The sequence below is a fragment of the Furipterus horrens genome, unplaced genomic scaffold (assembly GCF_987537825.1).
Source record: "Furipterus horrens unplaced genomic scaffold, mFurHor1.1.pri manual_scaffold_3, whole genome shotgun sequence".
NCBI lineage: Eukaryota > Metazoa > Chordata > Mammalia > Chiroptera > Furipteridae > Furipterus > Furipterus horrens.
Genome location: NW_028327173.1, coordinates 10,748,787 through 10,769,491, shown reverse-complemented (window position 1 = coordinate 10,769,491; position 20,705 = coordinate 10,748,787). Strand labels below are relative to the sequence as shown.

Here is a 20,705-nt window from a genome sequence, read left to right as displayed (position 1 = left end):
GTGGCTGGAAGGGGAACTGCAGTTCTCGCTCTTTAAGTATCCCCTGGGTTTGAGATAAGGACCTGGCTCCCACGTGGGGTGGAAGACGTGGGGTGTTCAATTCTGATGCGACTGAGAGATATAATCTGTTAGGCACAAAGTGCTGGAAAGGGTTCAAGGTTATCCTTACAATCTCACTCGGGCTCATTCGTATTCCTGGATGATTTTGGGGTGGGGGAGACAAGAAGAGCTTTACAGTGAGTCAAGAACAGGGGCGCAACCTTGACAGTCAGTTCTGCATAGATAGGGCCCATGTTTGTTCTGTTGCCTAGTGCCTAGCACAAGCCCAGCACATAGTAGGTATTCAATGTGTGTGTGCTGAGTGGTCGAATGAATGGAGAAATGAATGGCAATTTCATGCACCAGTAGCATGCATTATGTATATTTTGGAGGGGGAAAAAAAACGTGTATGGTTCATGGCAATATGAAGAGGGAGTAGGGTGCTGTGGAATTCAGGCTTTGAAATCAACAAGGATCAGACGGCATATTTCTTTGTACCAACAGTGAAGAAAGAGTTGGCTCTGCACGCTAATGGATGAGACTCAGAAGGGACATTTAACTTTTCAAAGGGAAACAACCCTCTCGGCTCTTTGGACCAGACAGTTAATGTGTCTGTTTAAAAACCAACTACATTTTTTTTCCCGTTTGAACCGATTCCAGAGGGCGTCTACTTTGAAAGCTCTGTCTGCCTGCAGGACTTCGGCACTCCCCTCCCCGCACCCCCTCCAACTTCGCACATACAGTGCCCTCCATCTAAAGGATCTGCTCCCCGCTCCCCTTTGTCTAAAACCTACGTATGCTTCTAGGGCCACTTCAAATGCCACCTTCTCCGTGATTTCCCCCGTCTCTCCTTCTCTGATTCATCACTGCATTCTATCTGAATCTTTCCTGTGACAGCTATCACTTTATTACTTGAATTGTTTGCTATTTATCTCCATGTTTTATCTCCCCTTTTCTCTCCTTTCATTTCACAAATATTTATTGTTCCTCTCTAAATGCCAAGTCGGTTCTGGGGTTACTAAGATGAAAAAGATATAGGGCAGCTTTTGGAGGAGCTTATAGGTGGGTGGGAGAGGGGGCAGGCTGTGCACTCCATGGAGGCCGGGGCTGCATCTTTAGCCCCCACCCCCACCCCGGGTACGGTGCCCCTAGGTCTGAGCCATGAATGCCACAAAAGCTCAATATGGGCTGTTGAGGGAATACGTGAATGGCTGCATCTCAAAGTAATAAAGGAAGTGGCGTTTCTTTCCATGTCTTCGATCCTCAAGGCTCTTTTTTCATTTACTTGATTTCTCCCACACCTCCTTCCCCTGATCAGTGTGAATTAGGAAAGTGTAATGGTGTTCTCACATTCTCCAGGAAACCCCCAGGCTCCACCCGACCCCACTGTTCTCCAGCTCAGTCAACTTTTGGGAATGGTGTGTGCGCACAAATTCCCAGTCTTGGCAACCAGACCACCCATGAGAGCTGTTTCTCCCACCCCAACCTGCCGGCCCAGGTGGGCTTTCAGCCCCTTGCCCCCCAGCTTCACTCAGATCTGGAAACTAAGTCCTGAGGCCTATGAAGAATCCTCTCTGCCTTCCCAGGCTCCTTTGCAGAGGGCTTTGTCCTCCTTCCTTGTCACCTCCTACCCCCCCCTCCACTCCGAAATCTGGGTGAACTTTATAAAACACATACCACAGTGGCTTCCAGGGCGCTAAGAATAAATGCCAATTCACTTCCTGAACTCTGGTCACGCTGGCCCTCTGGCAGCTCCTAGATCATGCCAGCTCTTTCTCACCTCAGGACCTTGGCACTTGCTGTGCCTTCGACCTGGAGTGCCCTTCCCCCAAACCTGGCAGGCTGGCTTCTTTTTATCCTGTAGATCTCTGCTTAAATGTCTCCCCTATGAGAAACCCTGCAGCCCCCCCCCGCCACGCACACACACATTATTCTCATTCTCTATTACATGACCTTATTTCCTTCACCACACTCATCACCAATTATAAATAGCTTTCCTTATTATTCTAAACATATTTTTATAGTCTGTCCCTACTCACCCGCTACATCGTAAAGCTCACAAGAGCAGGTCTGGTTATGTCTTGTTCACTATTTTATTTCCAGCACCGTCCCTGACAGATAGCAATTGCTCAATTCCCTGTGATGAATGAATGATGCAAATGTTGGGGGAAGGCTCTGAAGCCTGACTTGCTGCTTTGTAATTCACCCAGCACCACAGCTTCCACCACTAGCTCCTCCACCCGACAAGTGTTTGTGTGGGGGTGGGGGCAGTGTGAGAGGAAGGTGGTGATAGGCTGGGGACCGGGGAGACAGTGATGAAGACGTCAGGCCCAGTCCTTGTCCTCATGGGACTTTGGTCTAGTTGAGGAGGCAGGCTATGAACATCTAGTGTCAGGACAATAAGTGTATAAAGGGGAAATACACTGGGGTATCTGACCCAGTGTGGGCAGTCAGGACTGGCTTCCTGGAGGAGGTGCCATTTAAGCCGAACCTGAAAGAATGAGTAGGGCCTTGATAAGGAAAGGTGGGTAAAGTGTGCAAGGGGCAGGAGCACACTTAACTGCTCCAGTCTAGATTTTCCTTACCACCAAATTAAAGCCAGTGAATCCTGCCCAGTGCTCCTCATGACACCTTGAGCAGATGAAAGGGGACAAGGGACTGCAGAGGGCTTTGGGAAATGGAAGGCACAGCATGCAGGGGGTTAGGGTTGGCAGGGGTGGTTGAAGGTTCATGGTGATTCACCATGACCTCCAGAAAGGTCTTGGCTGCCATCTGGGGACAGCCACATTCTGCAGGAATGAATGAATGTTGCCTACACAGGTGAATGGAGGTGGAGGCAGGGCTTGAGAGGGCAGGTAAGGGCAGCGGTGTGCAGGTGGCCAGCTAGTGGGACTGCTGTCCATGTCATGCCTCCCCTCTTAGGAGACCCCTGAGAAGCAGAACCCGAGACAAGGGTTCTGAGTGAGTTGTTTATTTGGGAGGGTGTCCCAGGAAGCTGGGAGTGGAGAGCGAGCAGGAAGGGAAGGATGCCCTACAGGCGCATCATTCAGGTAACTCTTTGTGGAACGTGCAGTGGCATGTTTATTCATGTCCTGCTTTCCCAGATTGCTGCCTGTGTCCCTAGGAAAGTAGAGAACCCTGCCTTTCGTGTACCTCTGGGTCGCAGCACCTCGCATCACATCAGGCTCCAAGAGATGCTCAATTAAATACCTTTTGAAGGAATAAATTACTGCCAATTTCAAGCTGGGAGTTCTGGATTCTGAGGCTTAGAACTAGAAATGCCTTTGACAGGAGGCCTCTGGGGTGCTGGGAGGGGCAGCAACCTGCCCAAGGTGTGCCACACCTGCACCCTCCCCTTCACTGGACTCCCATCCCTCTGGGGACCCCATCAGCAGGAGGAAAAGCTCGGGGAGTCCCTGCTCTCTGCCAGTTCCTGGTAATCTTCTCAGCCTCCTTCTCTCCCCCTTTCCCCAGCTTAAGAGGAAGCTGCTGAGACAGCTGTGGAGCTGGGACTCTCTTTAGTTGGTATGCATTAATTTGTAAATATCTTCATTTATATGTAAATGTGGAGTCCTAAGCCCCTCCGCTAGCCCTAACAGGGCCCTGCAGCCTCAAGGAGCAGCCCCTTACAGCGTGGCTACTCTGGGGAGCGAGCAGGGGATGGGGGGGGGGGGGAGTGCTGGTAGGATCAGATTAGACTCCTATTGAGAGGGTCTGCTCCTTTCTTCCCTTCCGCCCAGGCCTCCTCATGGCTGCTCTCCCTTCATGCTCTCTTCCTGAGACACCAGCACTGAAGCCCAGGCTCAGGAAGAGGAGCCATAGAAAATAATAATAATGCTTGCTTGTGTTCACCAGGTGGTTTGTGACAATCAAGAGACAGAGGACACGTGAGAAGGCTTATGAGATTCATTAGAAGGAGAGGCTTTTTTTTTCCTATGGTGAGGGAAGGAGGGATGTTTCTGGGTAATAACAGCAAACAGGCACCCCCCCGGGACTGTGGTGGCACTTTATGTGAATTAACTCATCAGATCTTCACCAGGCAGCAATGAACTTCTTACTGTGGTCATTCCCTTTAAAGGCTGGAAGCTCAGACACAGTTACACCCAAGATTACACTAAAGCAAGGGGATGAGGAACCAGGACTTGCACTCAGGCCACTGCGCATAAATCTCACCTAAATCCCACAAGTGTACGGAGCAGATCATATTCAGTAAGCTTGCTGAGGAAACCCACCCAAAGAGAGCTTACGGCCTTTCTCCGAGGTCACTCAGCAGGAAGTGGCTGAGCTAGGATCTGAACCAGGTTTTCGTGTAGCAGGGTGAGCACAGGAGGGCGGGCAGTGCTCGGGGGTGTTCTAGTGATTTCTGGGTTTCCTTCCTGGCTTGGGAATCAGAGCCAAGGAGTCATCTAGGGGCCCTACCTGCGGCAGGGGTGAGGCACTAGAAATGATGGGATAGGCTGGGACATGGGAGGCTTCTCAAAGATCCTGCTCACCATGCAGGGCCAAGGAGCAAACCTATCCCACCTCTGCTTCTGACCTGGGGTCCGCTTATTTAGGGTCTATTTTCCTTGCCACATCTGGGGCCCTTGTGGGCTTGGAGAGCTGGTTCACACCCCAACTCTGGCATGCCTGGCTGTGTGACTTTCAGCACATCGCCCACCCTCTCTGGACCTCAGCGTCCTCACTTGGAAATGAGTGGGTTTCCCAAACCCACCTGGCAGGACTACTGGAGGAGCTGTTTGGGGAGGCCAGGGCCAAGGGTCTGCTCCACGGGGCAGACCTCTGACTTGGCCCCTTCTTCCTTCCTCCCTCCAGGAATGGGTCCCACTTCTGCAGCGGAGTCCCGAGCTCTGCCTTCCAAGCCCATGGACGGCGATTCTGGGAACCCCTGAGAACACTGCAGGATGGATGTCAAACGGCCGCGGATGTGGCCCTCCCGGTGCTCGACCCGCAGCCCCTCACCTCACGGTGGACTGATACACCAGGTCCTCTCTCTTGCGGTAGTTTTCCATGTGTGAGTAGTTGGTGGAGAACATGGCATCGAAGGTAAAGATCTTCTGCTTGATGGTGCCGCCATCCATCACCTGCAACAGAGCACAGAGGCACCCACAGGTGAGCATCCTACCAGCGCCAGCTGCGCCTTTCCTTCCTCCAGGCGGGGCGTGGGCTCCAGGGACGCAGGGGAGATGAAGAGGCCAGAAAGCCCATTGTCCCGCTGCCACTGGAGCAGCCTCATGTGGGAGATGTCACAGCTGTCACCGCAACCTTCCCAGGTCATCCCCGTTTTACTGATGCGCCAACTGAGGCTCTGAAGCGAAGAGACTTCCTGAGGTCCTACAGCTAAGAAGCAGAGCTGGCTCTTCTCTCTGTCTCTTTCCACTGCACCTGGGCTCCCACTTCTGTGATCCCACAGGTCAGCCTCGCAGAAATGACAGGTCAAGCTTGGGGAGCTGCAGACAGAGCCAGAGACTGTGAATGTGTTTTGCGGAGTCAGCCACAGAGTCCCTGCCTGAGAAGAGACCGAAAGGGGGAGGAGGCAGGCTGCACAGAAAGAGAAGAGGGGAACTGGGGGCCAGTCACAGGAGCAAGGACAGCATGGGGAGACAAAGAAGCCACCTTGCCATCATTTCTGATAAACCCTGCGAAGGGTGGGCCCAGAATGGCAGGGGAATCACAGAGGAGGAGGGCCAGCCCCATCCTGGGGATAGGGGAGTCAGAGAAGGCTTCTTGGAGCAAGAGATATTTAAGTTATCTTCCAAAAGGAAGAGTAGGAAACAGCTTTGCAAATGGTGGGTGTGCTTCCGGGCAGAGGGGAGAGCAGGAGCAAAGGCCCTGGGGGGGGAAGGACAGTGAAGGTAGGCTGTTCAGAGCGCAGTGCATTGAGAGGCGCTGGGGAGTGAGCCGTGTGCCCGGTCCTGGAGGCAGGGGAGCTCAGATCCCAGGAAGGGTTTCAGATTCTCCCTCTGGCTTTAGTTTAGGGTGAGGACTGATTGAAGGGGCACCTCCGGAGCCAAGGGACCAGGGAGGAGGCCGAAGAGAACCCAATCTACTGACATGCATGATGGAGAGAAGGGGACAGGGCGGTGGACTCACTCTCCTCTGGTTGCCGTCCGGACCGGCAGGCCAGGAGGTCCCCGTTTCCCCTAGGAACACGAAGGCCCAGGGAAGTCCCAGGGGAACCAGGCGGTGGCCATAAAGCCTGCGCTGGAAGACAAAGCTGCTTAGGTGCCCAGCTGCTCACAGCTGATTAAAAGCCGGGCCCAAGTGTCCTGGACTCCCCGCTGCAGGCGCCTGCCTGCTTCCCCGCTGCTGCGGCCGCCGCCGGCACCCCCAGGCCTGGGCTGCCTCCTGCTAATGAAAGTGTTACTCCACAAAGCAGCAAGGTATGTGTTGTCACTGTTTCAATTATTTATCTGTTTACTCGGCTGCAGTTTTCCGCTTGTCTCAGCAACTCTATTATAGACTGAAAGCTTGCAGCCTCTCGCCACCCAGCTGGGCTCCAGGCTAACAGCCTGCGACGGAGGCCTCATGCCTGGGCCTGGAGAAGTGAAATTAAGTCCATTCGGCTGTGCGTGGGGAGGCGGGGTGGGGAAGGGGGTGGGAGCGGGGAAGTGGACTGGGAAGTTGGTTGCCAGAGACGGGCCTTCTCCAAGGAGCTTGGGTAGGGGAACGAATGCTAAAAGCCACTGTCCCCCCTGCCCACCTTTGCTGGGCAATGAGCTTGGATCTGTCACCCTCCTTGGGAGGACTGGCCTGGGTGCAGCTGGGCTTCTCTGGGTACATCTGGACTCAAGGTGACTTGGACCACATCTGGCTGGCCTACATGGTGCTTCTACTCATTTAGAGGACATACATGCCATGCATTTATTGAGCACCATTGTGTTCCAGGCACTGGCCACATCGGTACAGATCACCGTCCCCAGGATGCAAGTTCATCAAAAATAAGGAGGCCCCCGCAGGTACCACGGTCCCTGGGGAGCCTGGACTGGGAAAGGTCAGAATGGTGATAACTTGTTCACAAGCTCCAGGACTCTAAGGGGGATCAGCAGTGGGACTTCCCACTGCAGTTTCTCCTTACCCCTCGCTAAGCCCACAACATTGGTCTCTCTTCCTCCTACACTTCACTGTGGTCCCCTTTGGGGACCTGGTGCTTTTGGACTCTGCGTGCATGTGGTTGGAGAGCAGGGAATCATGTCCTCTTGCCCCTTCTGCAACATGGGGGACCAGTATCCCAAATAGGGGACAAGGAGAAGAGGGAGGAAAAGGAGCAAAGTACCTTTAAACCATGGCCCTTAACTAGGCAGACATTTGGCAATGTCTGGAGACGGTTTTGGTTGTCACAGCTGGGGAAGAAGGGTAACTGACATCTAGCAGTAGAGGCCAGGGATGCTATAACCATTATATGATGTGAAGAACAACTCCCTCCCACTCCGCCACCCCCAGGCAAATTATCTGCCCAAAATGTCATCAGTGCCAAGGGCGAGAAATCTGCTTTAAGCCCATCACTGTGTGCGGACCCACAACGTCCCTGAAAAGTGAGAAGACAATCATTTCCCCATTTTGCAGATGAAGAACCTGAGGTTTAGAGAGAGGCAAAGGGATTCAGCCGAGGTCCCACACTGGGCTGGGCTTGGTGGCAAAGCTCTGGCTCCTAGACAAGAGTTCACACCCCACCCACTAGGCTCTAAAAGGCTGTGAATGAACTCACCGCCTGAGCCCCACCTCTACTCCAGCTGCAGGCTCCTTACCCTGCGGACTCAGAAGCGCAGAAGGGGAGGTTTGAGGGATTTTCTCCTGAAGTCTTGATAGCAGGGGGTTGACTCACAGCCTTGCCTCCCTGCAGGTATTGGCTTTTTATCTCCTCCTAAAATTCGGCAGCCCTTAGAGCCCCAATCTCAAATTTTCACTCTGTTTTTTTATTATACAAAGGAGAAAAAAATCTGCCAGTAAAACTGTCTGCTCCAATTTATTCACCAAGACTAAGGATTTTATTGCTAGAAAAACACACCCGCACCCCTCCACGCACACACATGCCCACGCAGCCCAGATAAAGCACCAAAGCATTATCTGAGTCATAAATCCCTGTTTTGGGCTGAGGGACAGGCAGTTCAAGGGCGCACCCAGTTTTCCTTTGGTTTATTTACATCTTTTTCTCTGAGGCCATGTCTGGGCTTCACTGCCAGTCCCCGGGAGTAAATCACCACTTCTGTTAAACCAGTCTTGGGGAGTGGAGACATGCATTTTTCTCCATTCCAGTGTGACATCCACCATCCAAGTTCACTGCCCTGGCTCGGACCTCTCTCAGCCTCAGGGAAGGTAAAGCAAAGGGAGAGCCTTGGAATTCACTCCCTGTCAGGCCAGGCCAGTGGGAGAGTGGCTATTTGAAAGGAGATTATTCTGTAGGTCCTGGTGGTTGGATCCCCTCAACCAGACAGAAGCTGGGTGGGGGTGGGGGTGGGGGGTTATCACAGGCTGTGGGCAGAGGGCGTGGTATTAGGCTCTGAGAATGCTGGAAGACACCTTCCCTTTAATGCTGGGAACATTTCCCCAGGCTTAAGACAAGCAAACACAATTCTAGGCCCCACAGGAGAGAAAGAATTTCAGACATGGTTGCAGGCCCTCACGAGCTTATATTCAGTCTGGCACAGTCTACAGGGCCCACGATGAACTGAGAGACCAGAGTCGGGAAGACATGGCTCTAGCAGCAAGTATTTGCAAGTGTTATCTGAAGCTCCTGGTGGAGGCAAGAATTCCTTTGGAGGGAGGGACAATCACTGAAGGCTTCCTGGAAGAGGGGCGTCTTTTGAGCAAGAAACAAGACTACTTTCTTCCACCCCAAGTAACAGAATTCTTGATTTCTGTTACCAACTTTGTGCTCTTGAACAAGTCATTTCATCTCTCCAAGTCTCGGTTTCCTCATCTGTACCATGTGGATAAGGGGATCTAGCTCCTTGTGAGGATTAAACGAGTTGAGAGCCTCTGGTGTGTGGTCCACACATTCAATAGAGACAGCTATGTTTTGCACACTTTACTGGGCCACCTCTTTTTCTATGTCCCCTCCCACTGCCCATGGCAGGGGCTGCAGTGCAGAATGTCTTCTACTAAAAAGCCAGAGAATGCAGAATGTCAGTAAAGGAAAGAATGGGGGGCCCATACTTGGGGAGGGCTGCAGGTGGGGAGAGCCTGAACCCTGTGTGGACAACAGAGGTCTGGAGGGCTGGAGTGCTAGGGGTGTGTGTCCAGGGAGTGGGAGGAGGGAGAGCAGAGGCCCAGGCACCTGCCAGTAGTCACTATATCAGCCCAGAGAGGGAGCTGGAGGATGCTCTGAGCAACTTACTGGAGGCAGGCTGGACCCAGTGTCATAGAGGGGGGTGACTGCTAAGTCACAGCAGACAGAGGAGGGCAAGCTGGTGGGGCAGACACAGTGCTGTTCTGGAAAGACAAGGCCTCCGAACGTATGGATTTTCCCTCTCCCAGAGGAAGATACACTTCTATGGTCATCGGTCAAGTGATTTTTACGAAATCAAGGAGGCTCTTGAATATGAGCTAAACTAGAAAACAAGCATTATAAGGGCAGGGTCTTCATCTGTCCTGTTTGTTACTCTGACCCCAGAGTTGTGCACATGGTGTTCATTCAATAAATCTATGTTGAATGAATAAATGAACAAGTGAATTAATTAATGAGTGGAGTCCTTATCACATGCCAGGCATCGGAGGTGCCACGAACCATAGAAAAATCACTCCTGCTCTGCAATAGGGACTTGCCCCAGGCCAGCCCCCTGCCCCCACACCCCAACCGGGCTAGGCCTTCTCGGCAGGAGCAGCCTGGCCCAGCCGGGAAGGTGGCTGGACCCGTTCAGGCAGCGATGCTCCAGGAGGAACCAGTGCGAACCCGAGTTGCTCTTCATCAGAGGCCTCAGCATTGATCCATCCACTGCAGGAAAGCATACTAATCATGCAAAGGGCACCCCTGGGCCAGAGAGAAGAGGCTGTCTGTGTGCTCATGATAAAGATCCAAGTCCTAGAGAGCGATGACATGGACTTTCCCGTGTACTCGGGCCCTCCCTCTGTCATGTCATTTGGATTCTCAGGACCGCGGGCTCCAGGAGCTGGGTCTGCCTGTGCCCGGACAGTGCCCGACATGGGTCAATGAGCTGTCCTGGGAGACATGTGGCCGATAAGCCAGGCCAAGAGAGAGGCAAGTGAACTGTCCAAGGTCATGTGGGCTGCCCCGTCAGCCTGGATTAGTCAGAAAGGAGGAGTAGCGGACCCCTTCTGAGGTGGCAGACATGGGGGGATGTGCAGAAGCATTGGGGGGTCACACAGCTTTCAAGTCCAGTTCCAGCTCTGCCACATTTAGCTTAAAGCTGGGTGACCTTGGAGAGGTCTCTATGCCTCTGTTTCTTCATCTGCAAAAGGGGAACCGTGTCACCTGCCTGTAAGGTGTTTGTGTGAGCATTCAGCCCATGAATCAGCCTGCACACAGACAGCGCCTGGTGGACTGCTTGGCACATGCTGACAACGACGGTGACGAATGTGAAATAGGTAGTGTTTATGGGGTGCCTACTGTGGGCCAGGCATTGTTCTCAAACGTTAACTCGGGTAATCGTAAGGGGAAATGGCTGGTGCTATCAGCTATTGCAGGAATCTCCCCCTCCCTGTATCTTCAGGTCTGCTTTCCACAGTTTCAGACTATGGTCAACCATGGTCTGAAAATATTAAATAAAAAATTCCAGAAATAAACAATTCATAAGTTTTAAATTGCACTGATGTTCCAAGCGGTGTGATGAAAGCTCTCACCGTCCCACTTCATCCCAACTGGGATGTGCATCATTCCTCTGTCCAGGGTCTCCACATTAGACACATAGTGTGACAGATGTTTTCAGAGAGAGAGAGAGAGAGAACATTCACATAACTCATTACGATATCTTGTTAATAATTGTTCTGTTTTATTAGTTGTTATTCTCATTAGTCTCTTACTGTGCCTAATTCAGAAGTTAAACTTTGTCCTGGGAATATGCTCAGAAAAAAAACCATATGCCTGGGTTTCAGTTCTCACCATGGTTTTGGGCATCCACTGGGGGTCCTGGAACATATCCCTCGTGGATAAGGTGGGGGGAAGCTAGTGTGTTTATTTTCACTTAGGTCCAAAGTAGGAAGGTTGGTTAGGGTGGGCAGACTCTGCAGCAGGTGCAGAGTAGGTGATCAAGAATGATCACCCTGTCCACATCTCGGCCATGACTTCCTGGAATGATCGGTGAGTATACTGTGTGGAAGGAACTGAGAAGGCGGGGACCTGGGTTCTAAGTCTCACGGGCTGTCTCTGCCCTGCTCCCCTCTCTGGGCCTCAGTTTCCCTAAATGCTCAATGAGGAGATCTGGGCCATTTCTACCCTAAATGCCCACAATATTCCCATTCTAGAACAGCTGGCCTAGAAGCCACAGCTACCCACACTCTGATCTGGCCCACCAGGGCTTCACCCGCTGCCCCCAGCCCCATGGCTGTCAGACCGCGTCCCAGAGCCCTGGCTGTCTCTAGCAGCAAATGTGGCTTCAGACAGGTGGGGTTGATTTTCAAGTGGGGCCACCAAAGCGTGGCAAACAGACTGAGTCCAGTCAGCAGCTTGAGAGAGCCTGCCAGCTGGGTGTTTCATTTGAAAAACAAATAAGTCTCCAATGCCAGCCTCCTCACCAGCAACATCCCAGGGTGCCATCATCCAGAGGAGAGGGAAAAAAAAAGAAAGGGGGGAAAAAATCACCTCTCCCACTCCCCAACCTCCTTCTCTTTGTGTTCCACAAAACCAATTACAGATTGGAAATAGCTGTAATAAACTTGATATCCCACTTAGGGGCCAATTCCGCTGCGGCTGGAAAGTGTAATAGTGGCAGAGAGTGAAAAGTGCTGGTGTATTTTGCTGGAGCTGTTTAAATTGCCTGCCTACATTATCCCAACTCCTCTCCAGCCGGGAAGGAATTTGCTGTCCCGGAAATGGAGCAGCTGAGGTCTCCGTGGCCGGACAGAGAGAGGGAGGGTTTGCAAGGAAGATTTTAATGAACTGATTAGACATGGGAGAGTGGATGGTGCCCTGGCTCTGAATCAGGCCGGCCCAGGTTCAAAGCCCAGCACAAAATAGGTCCTATAGTGTTGTCGTTGAGGGCAAAGGGACAGTTAATTAGATAACGCTCGTGACAGACGTTGGCTAGGAACCGGAACAAGCATTAGGAGATTCAGTTCTGCTGTGGGTGCTGCCATTTCCTGACCCTGGGTTCTCAGGCAAGTCACCGATTGTCTTGGTGCCTCAGTTTCCTCACCTGTAAAAAGGGGGCTCTTAATCGAATCGACACCCCAGAGTTATGAGAAATACTAAAAGGAACCAATGTACATGAAATCATCTTGTAAAATGTGAATTTGCTGCTCTGTTCCTAGTATCGTGTAAGTGATAAAAAGCTTGTCTAGAAACTTCTGCCATGCCACCATCTCCTAGAAGTCCCTCACTCAATCCTGTGTGCCTGGTATGGGGACTTGCGCACAGTGTGTCCGTAATGTACGACTGTGGAGAATGAAGGAATGGACAGAAGCAGGCCTGTCTCCATCCAGCCACGCAATGACACCGAGGGCGCTGCCTCCAAGGCCCGGCGCAAAGATGGCACCAGATTAACTAGTGTTCATAAGGGCTTACCCAGACCAAGTCAACCTCAGTGCCAGGGCTCAGGCCGCCCGTGCTTTCGCGCATCCGTTTCCTGACCAAGCCCCTTCCGCACCCTGTGCTAGATTCCGGGCGTACAGCGCAGACACAGTGGATGAGACAGGGAAGAGACCCGATCTCCTCACTTAACCTCTGTGGGGGGTGTTTTCCAGCTCTTCCACTAAACGCCTAGAGTGGAGGTTGGCTGCATAGGGCACTCTCGGTCCACATTTTTACAGAAATCAACATCCTTTTTACAGGTGCAAAAGTTGGGACCAGAGAAGGGCTGCCACTTGTCCGGGCTGCCCCGCAGGTAGTGGAGGAGCCGAGATTTAAAGCTGGGTCTGCTTCTGAGGTCCAGATAGGAAGTGGCTCAGGCAGTTGATCTGGATTAAGTGTTGGGTAGGGGGCAAAGAAGAGAGTGGGCATTCCAGGCCGAGGGGAATTTGGGCAGGGGCACAAGGCATGAGACCACCTGCTAAGGGAGGAGGAAGAGGAATGAAGGTAGAGAGGAAGTAGGGGATAGTGATGCAGCCTCTCCGAGGCCTGCTGGGGAGAGGGAGGGGCAGCCACAGGGTTCCTGCCTGCCTTGTTGCCATGGTGACCCTGGACCACTCTTCCTCCAGACCTCCTGCCCACCTGTTCTCCACCCTGGGTCTGGGAGCCGGGCCAGAGGAGCAGCCACACAGAGAGCAGTGCAGGCTCCCCTGGGGCCTGAGGAAGGAAGAGGCCCGATTTCCAAGGACAGAAAGAGGGGGAAATCCTTGAGCCAGGTGCCACCCCTGCCATGTCTCTCCTGTGAGTCCCGCCTTCTGGCAGGGCTGGGCTCGGGGTAGCTGGCTTCCCCACGTGTGTGTGTGGGAGATCCGGTTTTGACAGAGACAGCTGGTGTCGTAAATTGCCTTGTCTCATCTGGTTACTTCGTGATGGCAGACAGCAGCTCAGGGGAGGGGAGTGGGGAGGGCCGGGGCCCCGGGGGCTGGAGAGAATGACAGGCAGGAGAGGGCCTGCTGGCTTTGTGGGTTCCACACATGTGAGCCGGTGCTTCTGCAAGTGTGGGGAGGTGTGTGTGCAACTGGTGTGAGCACAGGCCCCGGGAGCGGCTGGCGTTTAGGGGATGTGAGTGCGTATGTGTGTCAGCAGTGGTGAGTATACACACCTGCGTGATTCTGGGCTGCATATGGGTGTGTGTGTGTGTGTAAAGCAAAGTAATGGTGAGAGTGCTTGGTGTTGTTCTAGATGTTTGGGGAACAGCATGAGGGTCGGGGGTATGTAAGATACTGTGTGTGCATGTTGAGGGTTATGTGTAGCATGCGAACTTGTGGTATGTGTGGATAGGTGCCTGCATATGTGTGCATGTATGATGCCTGCTCCTTTGGTGTAGGCTAAGGCTACACACCCTGTTCCCCACTCCAGGCCAGAGGGATGGAGGATGTCAGCTAGGGTGCCTGCTGGGGGGTAGTTTTGTGGCAAATGCCAGGTTGTCTCGTCACCTCCCAACCCCACGCACACTCTCATTGGTCAAAGCCACAGTCAGGATCCAACCTCCTGAGCTCCCCTAACTCTACCATATATAGACTTGGATGTTCTAGGACTTCATTCCCCATTTCTTGTGCATCCCCTCAAAACCATGCTGCAGGGGCTGCAGTCAAGAAGCGGTGAGACAGGAGGGACCTGGACAGATGCTGGACACTCACACTTCCATGCACATGAAGATCACCTGGGCCAGGAGGGAGTAGGGTATGAAAATGTCACTTTCCCTGGAAGCCCAAATGGAACCCAGAGGTTCCATTTCAGTGAGTCCCGGGTACGGGTTCAATTCTGCATTTTTAACAAGCCCCACCGGGGCAGCTGGGTACAGGCGTTGGGGACCACAATGGCAAGACACTGCCCTAAGCCCTCTGGACCTCCCCCAACCAGAGCGTCTTTGCAGCTTTCCCGGGGCCCGACCCTTGGTGCCCTTGGAGGCCCAGCCTTTCAGAGCAGGAGACCCTTGACTGTCCCATCTAGACCTGTCACCTTACAGAATGCCAACCTGAAGCCTGAAGACAGGAGGTACGTGCCCGGGGCCACACAGGAGGGAGGTGGCAGGGCCAGAAGCCAGGTGTTCAGCTCCAAAGCACCTCTTCTCTACTCCACGTCCTTTTGATGCCTGGAATCCATACCTTGGAAACCATGGTTCACCATCGAGTGTTGCACAGCTAAGGCACCAGGGATGCTGGTTTCCACTTTTGGCTCAGGTTGGCCATGTCTGGCTTCCTGCTGCCTCTTCTCTGCCCCCTGACAATGATCCTCAGCCCCAGAGATAGGCTCCACCCCAAAGGGAGGGCCCTTCTCAGCGTAGCTAAAGCTGCCCTTGTCACGATCTGGATGTGGTGAGGCTGAAATGGAAGGAGAGGAAAGAAAGCCTTTTTCACCCACCTTCTAGCTCCCTGAAGGCCGCTCCTCATCACTCGCCATCAGTCTTCATTCCTCTAATCCAAGTGACCTCAGCTTCTCATTCGTTCATTCATTCATTCATTCAGTCAGTCAGTATCTCCTGGGGGCCAGTTCTATGGACTAAGCCTGGCATCAGCATGATCGTGGCCCTCAAGGAGCTCACAGAAAAGGGCAGTTCAGGGGACCACAGAGGAAAACATTAGCAACACACGCTCATCCTCTCCACCCGGTATGGAATGGTCATGACACGAGGCAGGGCAGGGGGCAATGAGTCCTGCGAGGGATGGCTCAGGGCGGACCCTGTACAACAAGGCCCACTGAGCTGTGCCTTGGAGGTTGGAGAAGAGTCTGCAGGGAAGACAAGGAGAGGGAGCAGGGCCCTCCAGGCGTTGAGAACAGCAAGACAAAGGCCAAGTTCAGGCAAAGAGCGACCAAGTATTCAGGATGAGTTCTGTCAGATGCTGTGTGTGTTGCAGGGACTTGCAGCCTGGCCATGGGAACAGGGCCTGCTGTGAAGGGTCATGCTTCACACCTAGTGGCATCAAAGCCCCAAGGTCAGATCTAATTCAAGATCTTGGGCAAATCACTCCATAGCTCCCTGCCTTAGTTTACCCATCTGTAAGTGGAGATAAGAATAGTGCCACCTATAAGTGCTGAAGGGTGAATGTAGTTTTCCGCATACAGTGCTTAGAAAAGTGCCTGGGATACAGTACCCCCTCTATAATTGTGTGCGATTATTATTACTTGTAAGATGCTCAGCACAGTAGATATGACACAGTAGATATTGTTATTGTTATTATTCTACAGGAGGGAGATGGCAGCCATCGAAGGCTTCAAGAGCAGAGGAGAGACAGTTCCCACTAAGGTCACAAAGATGTCCCTGGCTGCAGTGTAGATCATCAATCCAGGGGCAAGTGGGTCTGGACTTGGGAAGAGGCCACAGGATGAGAGGAGGGCCCATTTCAGAGCTTCAAGTTGATTTTTGACTCCAACGAGCCTGCTGAACAGGGGATGGGGGCATGGCGGAGTCCTGTCTGATCTCAGAGTCTGTGTTTCTGTGTGCAAGGCTCTGGCCCAATCCCCTGCCTGTGATGCCTCCCATGACGTCCTGCAGTGGCCACACTCGGCGTCTGGTTCCATTGTCGCCTCCCAGGCTGCCCACCAGCAAGTACACCTGCGTGGACAGGCTGTGTTCAGCAAGCACCCGTCATGGGAACAGATGCCCAGCTTGTGCCAGTCTGGCTGACCAATGCAGTCAGGAGGGGCTGCCAGTCTGTGGGGAGGGACCTCACTGTGCCAATCTGCCTAGGTCTGCACCCTCGGCAGGCTGTGCGGACAACTGGCTCGTGTCAGCATGACCGGCCACCAGCAGACCTACGGACATGGCCCATCAGCCACCTGCGCCAGCCTGCCTACCTGTGAACATTTCTAGGCTGGCATGTCCTGTCCCCTGAAGTCAGCGCACAGCATCCCAGGCAGCCCAGCCCTGTGGAGCCTGTGTGTCTGTCCATCTGCGGCCACCCCTGGGGAAGAGGGGCACTTCACCAAGAGCACCAGCAGCCGGCTGGGGAAAAAAAGAGTACTGAGCTGAGGTCCAGAAGGCTTGGGCCCCATCTCCACTCAGCCACTCCCTGACAGCGGATGCTGGGAACTCTGCATGTTCTCTCTGAGCCTCAGTTTTCTTGTCTGTTCCATGAGGATGGCCAGTCCTTAAATTCACTCCCTACTATTCTGTACAGGTGATGTTAGCGACAGGCACACTCCAGGAGGCAGAATGGTGCACTCAGGGGTTGCACTGGGGCTTACCCAGCCCTGTTCATTCATTCGTTCCTTCAACAAAGACTCACCATGTCCCTCTATGTGCCAGAGACTGTTACCCGGTGCAGGGCATAAGGCTATAGACTCCTGGAGTCTACATTCTAGTGGGAGGAGACAGATAATAAATCATATTAAGGAAGATCGAAGGAATGCTGCGAATCGGGAAAACTGTTATGCAGACAATTAAAATAGAGTGAAGGGTGGAGGAGGTGGAGGCCTCAGGAGGTGAGGCAGCCAGAGGAGGCCCCGCCCAGGAGCCCACATCTTAGCTGACATCCCAAGGAGGAGGCGGGTCAGACTCTCTTGGAAAGGATCAGTTGCTCTCTGCCAGATCCCTATGAAGTCCTGCCTGTTCAATGTTTCTGGCTTCCCATTTCATTCCAGTGACACCCTCTGGGCAGGGCTTCCTGCGTCCTCCCGAGTGGGATACAGAGTCTCAGAGAGGTGAAGAGGTTTGCAGATGTGCCCACAGTCCAGATCCAGCTCGGCAAATATAATCCAACTTCCACTCTCCCGAAAACTGCTGTCACTGCTTGTGAAAGACTGTGTGACCTTGCACAGGTCACTCCCCACTGCCATGGCTGGGCCCTGCAGCAGCATCTTTTATTCCTCCACATTGGCAAACATGCAGAACAGTGTCAAGAATTTAAAGCAAACAATAAAAAAAGCGCCCCCCCCCAAAAAAGAAAAAATAGTTTTTCTACCTGTGAAGTCCTAACAGTCCCACCATGAAAATCTGATTTTAAAAAGAATTTGAAAGCAAACACCTGTAGACTTACGACCTGGCTTCTACCATGGACATTTGCCATGTCTGTGGTATCACGACCCTCTCCTTCTATCCACTCCTTTATCCACCCACCCGCTCGTAATTTTTTGATGGATTCCAAAGCGAGTTGCAGATGCCAGAACACTTGACTCCTAGATGCTTCAGCACGCGCATCATTAATTAGATGTCAATATTTACGTGCAATTCTCTCTTTGAGGTAAAACTTACATACCATGGAAGGCGCAACTCTCAAATGTCCTCCTCAATGAGTTCTGACAAATGCATATACCTCTGTAATGCAAACCCCTCTCATGATACGGAACGCCACCATCACCCTCACTCCGGAAAGTTCCTTCTGCCCCTTCCCAGTCAGTTCTTGCCCCGCGAGGCAAGCGTTATTCTGATTTTTCTCCCACCACTTTTTTTTTCTGCTCTAGAGTTTCATATATGTGGAATCATACAGTGTGTTATTTTGAGTGAAGGCCCTTTTCTCCCCACATAATATTTTTTTGGGTTGACCCATGTAGTTGTGTGCCCCCAGAGGTCATGCCTCTTTATAGGTAAAGAGTATTCCATTGGAAGGAGACGTTGCAGTCTGTTCAGCCTTTTTTTGTTGTTGTTCTTAATAGACACGTGGATAGTTTCCCATTTGGCTCTCCAATGCGTAGAGCTGCTAAGAACGTTCTAATACACAGGTTTTTTTTAAAAAAAATGGGCATATGTTTTTATTTCTTTTGCTAGTGCTTTGTTTGACAAAAAGGCAGTTTAACTCAACGAGTGTTTCCTGAGTGCCGACTGTGTATCCGGACCTGTGCTCGACGCTGAGCTGAGGGGCTCAGCCTGGGCTCGGGGCGTGGGCACTGAAGGCTCCAAGCAGGCACAGAAAGCAGAGGGGTACCCGCTAGGAACCAATGCTTTGTGCACCCTCAAACTAGCCCAAGAAATGCTCATTGTGACCCCAGTTTTCAGAGCAGGCAACTGATGCCAGCGGGATGAAGTGAACTGTCTGAGACAGGTGGCAGAGCTGGCCTCCAAACTAGGGGTAGCTGCAGACCATGCACTTGCCTCTGCCCTGCACGATGCCAGGGAGGCCAGCGACCTGTTGAAGGTCACTCAGACAGTGCTGTGACAATAACACAAGCTCCTGGGGCTCCCATCTTGGGCCTTTCCCTGACACTGATGGCTTCGTCTTGAGGACCTTCAGAAAAGATCTCAGTGTTTGTTGGACCAACATTTCCTTCCGGAAATAGGATTGGGAGAGTTGAGTTATAGAAAAGCCTTGATTATTTGAATGTGTCTGTGTCCCAGTGCATGAGGCCATCAGACTAAACTTGTCCCCTGTGCCTCCTAATCCAGGATTGTGATCTTATGGGCCCTGGCAGCCAGGCCGAAGCCTGCGTGTGAGCCTCTGGCAGACAGTGGGAGGTGGTGGCTGCTGAGTTGGAGAGGCTATGCAGGGCCAAAGTCGTTTAATTAAAAAATAAAACCCCAGTGTGTATCAAATTAGCACAATCTGTGAATTTGGCCTCAGACATTAGTTTTGGGAACACAACATTTAGCAAAGGAAGATGGGGGAATGATAATTAGCGGAAGAATGTGGGATGGATTCAAGGTGGTACTACATTCTTTGACACTGCCACATTGAGAGATGGGGGTCTAGGCCCCTCCCTTTGAATTCAGAGACATTCTGTGATGACCAATGGAATATGCTTTAGTGGCAAAGGTGTACTGCTTTCCTGTCCCAGGCCTTAGGACGCTGGCAGCTTCTACTTCCTGTTGCTGACCGTGGTGCTGGAAAGAGTAGTTCTTGGTGGAGCCCAGCCTTCCAGCCCTGCCTGCACACGCATAAAGCTGCCTTGACCCCTGCAGATCGGACCAGCCACCAATGAGAGTTGTCACCATTTGAAGCCCGAGAATCACCGAGCTGAGCCCTGACCACATACTTGTGCAATAGAATAAAACAGCTGTTGTTTTACGCCACTGAGTTTGGAGGGAGGGTTGTCGTCGGCAGCCGTCCGTCTCGAGAGACGATGGTGTAGCTTCTTAAGAGTCTATCTGCACCGCCGAGAATGGCTGTGCAGTCCGACTCGGGAGTGACACGGTATCTGTCTCCTCCCATGTTAAATCGACATCTTGCGATGACGCTGGAGTGTCCTCTCCAGTGAAGCTGAAGCTACAGAGCCTGGGCAGGGTGATATGGAGGGTCTGCTGCCCATGCCCGTCCATCTCGAGAGACGATGGTGTAGCTTCTTAAAAGTCTATCTGCACCGCCGAGAATGGCTGTGCAGTCCGACTCGGGAGTGACACGGTATCTGTCTCCTCCCGTGTTGAATCGACATCTTGCGATGACGCTGGAGTGTCCTCTCCAGTGAAGCTGAAGCTACAGAGCCTGGGCAGGGTGATATGGAGGGTCTGCTGTTGCCCATGCAGCAGACCCCCCCCTCTCTTCGCAGCTGAAGGGTCCAAGGGAAAGACGGAGTCAATACAGCTTGGCTTCAGGTGCGCCGCAGGAGTTGCCGGTGTTGACTACAACGTCAAACCGCCTTAGGGACTCCGGCTCCGGATTTTCTGTCGGGGTTTACTCCCTTAGCCTTTCCCCTGAAGAGGTATGCCGCAAGGCAGCGGAGGTTTTTTGGAGTCAGAGTTCTCCTTCTCTGATGTGCCCTGACTGGAAGATCGAACCAGCGACACTTAGCTCGCAGGCCGACGCTCAATCCACTGAGTCAAACCAGCCAGGTTGGGAGGGTTGTACACAGCAATAAATAACTAGGTGGTGCGTTCAACTTCTTTCAAGGAGGAGTGCCATGCCAGCACCCACCTGCACACACAGGATGGCCCTGTGCATGCTCTGGTCATGAAAGCCTCTGTGTGATTGGAACCACATCTGGGTGGCAGGAGCTGGCTGTGCCAGGCAGGGCCCATCAGGAAAGAGATGGCTTGTGCAAAGAGGATAAAAGT

General features: G+C 52.6%; 1 protein-coding gene across 1 annotated transcript in view; it reads right to left on the bottom strand.

Annotated features, from left to right (window-relative positions):
• Positions 1 to 20,705, bottom strand: part of IGSF21 (immunoglobin superfamily member 21) — a 234,311-nt gene that overhangs the window by 71,381 nt on the left and 142,225 nt on the right. The window contains exon 3 of the mRNA XM_090271464.1: positions 5,002 to 5,123. Coding sequence (XP_090127590.1) covers positions 5,002 to 5,123 — 122 coding nt within the window. The remainder of the gene's footprint in view (positions 1 to 5,001; positions 5,124 to 20,705) is intronic.